This window comes from Taudactylus pleione, unplaced genomic scaffold (genome assembly GCF_031769625.1).
Source record: "Taudactylus pleione unplaced genomic scaffold, aTauple2 ptg000965l, whole genome shotgun sequence".
Lineage (NCBI taxonomy): Eukaryota > Metazoa > Chordata > Amphibia > Anura > Myobatrachidae > Taudactylus > Taudactylus pleione.
Genome location: NW_028285366.1, coordinates 395,669 through 404,620, shown reverse-complemented (window position 1 = coordinate 404,620; position 8,952 = coordinate 395,669). Strand labels below are relative to the sequence as shown.

At 45.7% G+C, this 8,952-nt stretch overlaps 1 protein-coding gene across 1 annotated transcript in view; it reads right to left on the bottom strand.

Moving 5' to 3' along the window:
• Positions 1-1,006: 1,006 nt before the first annotated feature.
• The window catches only part of LOC148473141 (protein Wnt-3a), a 181,359-nt gene continuing 173,413 nt past the window's right edge, over positions 1,007-8,952 (bottom strand). The window contains exons 3-4 of the mRNA XM_088460041.1: positions 8,525-8,790; positions 1,007-3,992 (exon numbers count right to left, since the gene is read on the bottom strand). Coding sequence (XP_088316167.1) covers positions 3,513-3,992; positions 8,525-8,790 — 746 coding nt within the window. The 3' untranslated portion in view covers positions 1,007-3,512. The remainder of the gene's footprint in view (positions 3,993-8,524; positions 8,791-8,952) is intronic.

The following is an 8,952-nucleotide window of genomic DNA, read 5'->3' as shown; positions in this document are numbered from 1 at the left end:
TGACATCACGTGTGATGTCAGTAGGGCCGCCCACAAATGGCAGGCGTTCCTTCGGGAACGCCTCCTTTTGTGCAGCCACCCCTCCGACCCGCCTACAAAATGCGGCGAGCTGTCGATCAACATCGACAGCCGTCCCGTCTTGTAGCGAACCCCGGAGCGAGTGATTTATCACTCGCTGCGGGGCTCGTGCGTGCGCACTGCCCGACCATCGACTCGCTTGCGAGCGTTGTGCACTCGCGAGCGGGTCTGAATCAGGCCCATTGTGCAGGGCTGCTCCAACTATGGGGTTGTCGTCTCCTCCCCTGTCCCGCCGGCTCGTCTGTGATCGCAACAGTGTCACCAATCAGAATCTAGCTATTATCTTCTAGAAGGAATCGGTATGTAATGCTGGCGGCTGTTTAGCCGCTGGATCAAATACCGACAGCGGCAGCCCGGCGGGTTGAAATCCTGACAGCTAAAGGTAACTACCATAATCCCCCCCCCTAACCCTCCCTTAGTGGTGCCTTCACCCAGCATGGGGCTGGAGCAAGTTTCCATTCTGCGACCGATGGGTGGTGCCTTCGGTCGCAGCGCTGCATTAGTATTTTAGATGAACGGAATTGCGCAGCCGTTTGTGTACTACTCTGCGATTCCGTCCATCTCTGAATCAGGAGCAAAGTCACAGAATCAGTACCTAATAATTACTATATTATGCTCATATAACACAGTTACGCTCATTTCCTGCCATTTTTCACCATAACTGTGAAAGCACCATTACATAGAAGTAATTGGATTAGTTTGTACGTTGTCTTATTGAGTAACGATTATTATTTTCCGTAGATGCTCAGAAGCTCCAGCGCTTCGGAATTAGATTCTTCCGTATGTGCGCTAATCGCCACTGAATAATAGGAGTTACTTATGTACTGCGAGCTAGGAAAGACACGCCAGGCTTCATTGAAAACACCAGTCTGTTATATTAAAATTAATACATATTTAATTATCAATATAGAGTTAACACATCTAGCCATTTACAGGTAACACAACAATTGTACACATGGCGCCATGACTAACGTGCTGTCGTTAGGAACCGGTATAAGACTTTGAGGTCACGACAACAGTAGCAAAGCGATAACAACACTGTCCCAACGCTTATCTCTGAAAATATATACTCTCACTAATATATACATTTATTCATAAAATAAATAGTCATAAAAAAAAAATCATCGAACTTACAAAAAAAAAATTTTTTAAAAAGTGATGACCTACTTGGTACATAGCTTTGGATCTTGATATCATACATTACACGTGGGAGGAAGGATTACAGTGAAAGTTTAGAGCGCAACTGGTGAATAAGTCACGAGGACGAGAAGCCAGGTTGTGATGGTCCTAGTGACGTGGTCATGATCACTATAAGAGGTCGTCTACGGACGAAGGTCCGCATTTTCACCGGCGTGATTTATGATTTATTTCTCTGTTCTCATTATCATTAGTCTATTACATCTCACTTATGTATAATAATTTAATTTATCATTAAGAGAACATCTTATTTAACAAGAATATCAGTGGACTTTAGTCTTCGCCTAGATGTGGATTTATTGTTTACAAGGAACGACCATCTTCACGGAACAGATAATCTTAGATCTATGGAGATTCTAGAGATCTTCGCGATTATCAACTGCACAATGCTTAATAAGATCCCTAACAACTGTAATACACTCCCTGTTTTCCAATAAAATTAAGACCTGTCTATAGACTGCAGAATATATATATATATATATATATATATATATATATATATACATATACATACATACATATTGACACATATGTATAAATCGGAAGATGAATTAGTATAAAACTTCACATCTTTTTTTTTTTTTCTTAAAAAACTAGCATCTAACAATTTCTTTCATAGAAAGAAAACAATTATATTTTGTATAGTTATATAAAGGTGGATAGCAGCATTTCAAGGGAAGAAGAAGAGATTTCGATTAGTGCTTTCCGCATTTCGGCCAATTTTCCCGCTTTTTTGGAATCGTTCAATTCCCTCCAGTTCCGGCCGTGTCAGCCTCTCGTCAGTACTTTGCTGAATTTATTTCTCGCAATATGGGTCATATCATCGAGCAAGAAGATCGGGGTCATTTTGAGGCCGTTCAGCTCGTGACTTGCAAGTACTTCATGGTGAGACTTGTGAATTGTAACACAAGGTTTACGGTAACTTACGCAGAGAACCACAGTACATTGGCCTGTAAGACACCGTCAGGGGACCACTACATGGGCAGGCCAACACAAAAACATAGAGGTGAATAGTTCGGCGAGCACACAATGAATTGACAGGATATTCAGTAGCCTAGACACATTGATTAATTGCAATGCCCCCTTCTGCTAGAAACCTCGGTCTCGTGACTATCATAAAAAAAAAATTTGTTCATTTGTTAAGTGCAGTTTTCAACCTACTGTAAACCCTCTGCGATAATTTGTCATAGGCCAGATATTGCTATTACATGAGCATATTTTCCAAAATAATTTTTTGGTTAATCAAGTCATATAGGGTTGGCAGGGGTAGACACTGAGATTCACTGATTCAAAAACCTCTCTCATGTTGGTTATTCATGTACCTGATCCACAAAGACCGCAGACCATTTAACTTCCACCCTCCGTGACCAGCGGGGGCATCACAGCATCATCGTGCCCCATAGAAAAATTATTGGGGGGGGGGGGGAGGGATGTCTTACACATATGGTAACCAATGTGCATGCTCTGCGATAATAGTGTCTGCGATAATAGTGTCTGCAGGCAATAGCAGAACTACCTGCAGAAACTATTGATGCCTACACCAGCTAGTAATAATACAGTTTTTGGAAAGCTGACAAGCCCCCTGTCACCTCCAGACCCCTTAATTGCTGCACCCCTTGGTCATGACTATGTCCTAACCCTGTAGACCTTTGTGCCACTGGGAAATTAGGATCATCCCAAGGAAACCAGGACTCGTGGGGATGCTTACATACTGTATACACATAAATATATTTCAGTTATCAAGATGGCTGGTTTGTTCATAGGCTGGACATGAATATATTTCACACATGTATAACATTTTAATCTCCTTGTGGAGTTTAAAATGAATTACTCTCTCAGCTCGGCATCGTACGAAATGGGCAGCAGGGATTTGCTTCGGTTGGAAAGCTTCGACTTGGAATGTGAGATATTTGGATCATGTCTTTATTGGCGAGCAGAGAATTTCCTCCAGCACATTGCAACTTGGACCTGGTAGGTCTACAGTCAAGTTCGTGGTAACGGCCGCGCGTCTCGGACGTAGCCTTGCGATCAATGTACTGCGTCAGAAGGCCGTCTCTGGGAATTTCCATTGAAGTAGGAGGCTACTCTCCAGATTCATCTTGGAATCTCCAAGAAGCTGTTAGACTTATATCAAACAGTAACGAGTCTTTGTAATGCTGAAAGGACTCACTGAGTCAAGCCTGAAAAACACAGACTTAAGTTCATGTTTTAAAAGAGTCTTCTATAGAAGCAGCTGCTTATTTGCAGGTGTGGACATCGTACACCCGCAAGCATTCCTGACAGCTTACGTAGCAACACCAGTGGAAAATACAATGGCATTTCTCTTTTCTCTTTTCAGTCCTCGTGTTATGTCCCCGTCCGCAGCATAGAAGATCACACCCATCGATGCCGTGAGAGCTTACATTGCATATCCTGTCTCGGGTCCCAAAAGATCCAGTCTCTGGGTTGGGCTCACAGAAGTTGGGCGAGCTCTCGTAGTAAATCAGATCCCGCTCTGTAGGGGGCTTAAACAAAGTATATTTTGGCCGAAGGGTCTCAACCCAACCGCGGGATTCTCGGTGCTTCTCCACGACCATTTCGGAGGCACTGTCATATTTGTCCTTCAAATAATCCCCGATCATCCTGAAATCTGGTTGCGACCACCAGCAGGTCTTCACCTCACAGCTCCCGGACAGGCCGTGGCACTTGCATTTGAGGTGTCGGTGGTCCGTGATCGACTATACAATAAATAAAAAACAAAAAAAACATTAATTTCGTCATTCAGAAAGTATTACTGTAATTCTAACTCAAGATTTCAATTATTGGGGTCAATCCTATTAGGTGCGAATTGCGAGTAGCGAGTTTGTTTCTTGAAACTCGCACACTTCACAGCGAAGTGCGCTCCCGAGAATTCTCCAATCCAATTAAAAACGCTTATTCGCACTACTCGCAGCGGAGGGGAGCGAATTGACTGTCAAATGAGATTTGCGAGAAATGCATGAAAATGTGGGGAGACCATCCTGGACCCGCCCCCCCCCCAAATGGATAATTTCGTTAGCAGGACCGTATAGAAGGCTGTGGGCATTAGGAAGGTACTGTAGGTTTTTAAAATCGTGTCAAATGGCTGATTTGTGTTTTTGTTTTTTTAAATGCAAGAATATGATAAAAAAACAAACTTTTTTCATTTAATCTCAAACGAATTAAACGAAAAAATGCAAAACAAAAGTAGGAAAAAGGGTGATTTTGGGGTTACTTTGAGGGCACCTTGAAAAATAAAAAATAAAAAAATATATAAAAACAATTATTTTTCAACTAAATAAATTATTATAATTAAATTTGAGGTGCCTAAACTAACGAAAGAATTGATTTGGGGGTAAGTTAAGTGCAGTAACCCTACATTTTAACCTTAAAATAAAGATTTTCCTTTTCATCTCTCACCCTAAGGGAGGTGCGAGTGGAAAGCTGTGAATTCAGTCTGACTGATTCAGGGGCCTATTCATCAACACTAAAATAACGTTTTTAAGGACATTTTCCTTAAATAACGTTATTTTGGTATTCATGAACAGACTTAGCACAGGAGATATCACTGATATCTCCTTGCTAAGTTCCCCTGCGCTAATTTCCACACTCCCCATACATTAGTACATTAGTACATTAGGATGGGGATATGGAAATTGTGGTATTCATCAAATTCCGAAACTTAATGCATCTGTAGGCAGTGCAGTGCATGCGCTGGTTTTACAGATGTAACAGCGCATGCGCAGCACTGTTTCCAGATGCGATAAGGTAGTGTAGGCAGGAAAAGTATCTATTTCCCGAAAAGCTGTCATCGCAAAAATGACAGCTTTTCGGAATAGATACTTATGGAGAGGTGGAATGATAAATTCCACCTATAATTAGGTAGAACTCAATGCGAGTTCTAAACCTAATTATCTCTAGAGAATTTTAAGGTTTAATGAATAGGCCCCTCAGTGCGAGTTGCTAATTGGATTGCAAAATGAATTAGCTATGCGAATTCGAAGTGGAAATAGCAACTCGCACCTCGCACCTAATAGGATTGACCCCTTAGCATCTTTTCAATGAAATGTAGAAAATCAGGAATGCAATCTTGCGTGATTATGTAACTGTGAATGAAATAAACATTTGTGTGGATGAGGGATATAAAGTATATGACTGAATTCAGGGCTTCAATATACTTGAGGTTCCTGGGGTAAATAACAACCCTTATGGTCACGTATAAAAATGTTAGGAAAGCCCTGTTGGACAATGTTTTGTCTGAATGGAAACATCTTCATGGAGGGGCAGCTATGGATGAGAGAGCCTGGAGCGACTAGATATTTAGAGCTTACTTTTACCATGTTGCAGTGAAGTTGTGGCCGGTGACAGCCCAAATCCATAATATACTTTATGTCGCCAATATTTGTTGGTAATTAAAAGAAAAAAAATATTCATAGTGTTAATAAAAGGGTTTGTGTGTTTGGACACTGTAGTTAGCATGTGTTACAGTTTTTAAACACAGTGAATCGGAAGCTACAACTACAGGACTTAGATGGATTTTTCTCTTAGAGGCTCCTCGGGGGCGTGTCTGTAATGAGGTAAAATAAGGCAGCTGCCTCCGCATCAGGATTGGTGGAGGTCACAGCACAATGTCAGACTTATTTCCCAACTCTTCTTTAGTGTGCTCTGCTCATGTAAAAATGTAGGCTAATGTCATATACAGTGGAAGCTTTATATGCACGTGTTGGAAGGACTAATGGGTCTGAGTAGTGAAGGGTGACAGTAATGTTCAGTAAAGGAAGCACTTATTTCCTGAGAATGTTTATTTCTGCAAATACTCAATGTGGTTTGTTGCAGGTTTTATTGTAACGTAAAGTTATTTAGTTCAACATATAGGATCTTGTACAGGATTCTGAACAGGATGATTATGAGTAGGGGCAGAACAGGGTCGCATACAAAATTTGGATAAGGGCTCGGTAGTGATGCGCTAAGTCTCACGGCTTAGATTGGGACTTTAGCGCACATGTGCTGGAATGCAGGGCCGGATTAAGGTCTGTGGGGGCCCCTGGGCAACAAACTTGTGGGGGCCCCTATATACCACCGTCCCCTGTAGTAATGCCCCTTATGCAGTGCCCCCAGTAGTGGTCCCCCTATGCAGTGCCCCCAGTAGTGTCCCTTATATAGTGCCCCTAGACCCAGTAGTGGTCCCCCCTATGCAGTGCCCCTTATATAATGCCCCAGTAGTGGTCCCACTATACAGTGCCCCCATTAGTGCACCTTATATAGTGCCCCCAGACCCAGTAGTGTCCCCCCCATGCAGTGCCCCTTATATAATGCCCCAGTAGTGGTCCTACTATACAGTGCCCCTAGACCCAATAGTGGTCCCCCCTATGCAGTGCCCCTTATATAACTCCCCAGTAGTGGTCCCCCTATACAGTGCCCTCAGTAGTGCCCTTTATATAGTGCCCCCAGACCCAGTAGTGGTCCCCCCCATGCAGTGCCCCTTATATAGTGCCCCCAGTAGTCTCCTCTTATGCATTGCCCCCAGAAGTAGTCCTCCCCTATACACTGCCCCCAGTAGTAGCCCACCCCTATTCAGTGCCACCAGTAGTTGTCCTATGCATTGCCCCCAGCGCCCCCATGAAGCGGCCCTGAAAACCCCGCTCCTGACGTGACCGCCGCTGTCCACTCCGGCTCCTCTTCTCCTGCAGTATGGGAGAGACGTCAGCGTCATGACGTCACTCCCATCATCACCCGGGGGGGAGCCGGAAGACAAAGCTCATAAGAGAGCTCCAGCCGGCTCCCTCCGTTGAAGCAGCGGCCAATGAGAGTCTGTGTGACTCATCGGCTGCTGTAACATACACACAGCTGCCGCCGCCGGCTGTGTGTATGTCCCTGTGTAGTGTGGCCACGCTCACTGTGCGGTCTACACTACACTAGCGGCGGGGACACTAGCGGCGGGTGAAGCCACCGGCTGCACCGCTGATAGTGGGGGCCCCTCTGTGTGTGGGGGCCCAGGGACGACCGCCCCTCCCTTAATCCGGCCCTGCCGGAATGGCACATGCTCATAGAGGGGTCTATTTACTAAGCAGTGTTAGGAGACAGAGTGAAAAGTGATAAGAAAGTGATAAGGTGCCAGCCAATCAGCTCCCAACTGTCATCTCACAGGCTGTGTTTGAAAAATGACAGTTGGGAGCTGATTGGCTGGCACCTTATCACTTTTCACTCTGGGTCTCATTCAGACCCGCTCGCAAGCGCAGGACGCTCGCAAGCGTGTCGATGGTACCCAAATGCGCATGCGCACGACGGAGGGAGCTCCGTCGTGCGCATGCGCGAGACCCGAATAACGATGGCCAAGCCGTCGTTATGGGTCTCGCACTAAAGGGGGCGTGCTGTCGATGGTGACTGACAGCACGCCCCCTTTAGTGGGCGTGCCGGGGGCGTGGTTGCCAGACGGAGGTGTTCCCATGGGAACGCCTACCGTCTCTGTCCAGCCCCACTGATAGAGCCAAAATCACTCCTGGGCCATACTTGCCGACTATCTGGCTGCCCCTTCCGGGAGGGAGCAGCCAGATCGGCATTACTGGGGGGCGTGGCCAGCAAACGGCGGCGGGGGCGGCCAGATGACACGTTTTTGGGTGTGCATTTGGGTGCGCATTTGGGTACCATCGACACGCTTGCGAGCGGGTCTGAATGAGACCCATAGTGAAAAGTGATAAGGTGCCAGCCAATCAGCTCCCAACTGTCATTTTTCAAACACAGCCTGTGAGATGACAGTTGGGAGCTGATTGGCTGGCACCTTATCACTTTCTTATCACTTTTCACTCTGTCTCCTAACACTGCTTAGTAACTAGACCCCTTTATGAGCATGTGCCATTCCGGCAGGGCCGGATTAAGGGAGGGGCGGTCGTCCCTGGGCCCCCACACACAGAGGGGCCCGCACTATCAGCGGTGCAGCCGGTGGCTTCACCCGCCGCTAGTGTCCCCGCCGCTAGTGTAGTGTAGACCGCACTCAGAAGAAGGTGGGAGGCAAACCAGCATTGCTGAGCCCACCTCACCTCAGGGCCCCGCGTCAGCCACATGCCCAACTGTGACAGTAGTTCCACCACTGATCATGACAATTGTATCCTATACGCGTTCTATATAGTTCATACAAAAAGGTTCACAATAAAAAATAGGGACATTATCAGGGATCAGTGATAAAAACCTAGGACTTTCTCGGGGACAGCTGACAACAACGAGGTGGAAACAATTCGAGAAACACAAATCTTACTGTTCTCCCCGCCTCATTGTTATGCCTGTTCATTGCCGAGCGAGCATCTGGCCTGTTTTCTCGTGCGTCCGCGAACTCTCGAGACACCATGCTCCCGAAATCCATATCTTCGCTGCATCCACCCCACTTCCAGCCTTCCCCCGGGGGTCCCTTGTGATGGTTGTCACATCCGCAGATGGTTGCAGTCCCCTCAGCGCAGGCTCTGGTTACAGCAAAGGCGACTCCAGCTGAGGCAATGGCGTGAACAAAGGCGGACTCTCTTGTCGCTGTGAATGAATGAATTAGATTGTGAGATAATCTGCTGGGCAGCCAGTCTGGGGAGAAACGTGCTGCTGTAACATATTAGTACTGTTGTTATTATTATTATTATTATTATTATTATTATAATACAGTTGTGCTGCTCACACAGAACTGGAATATAAGACACG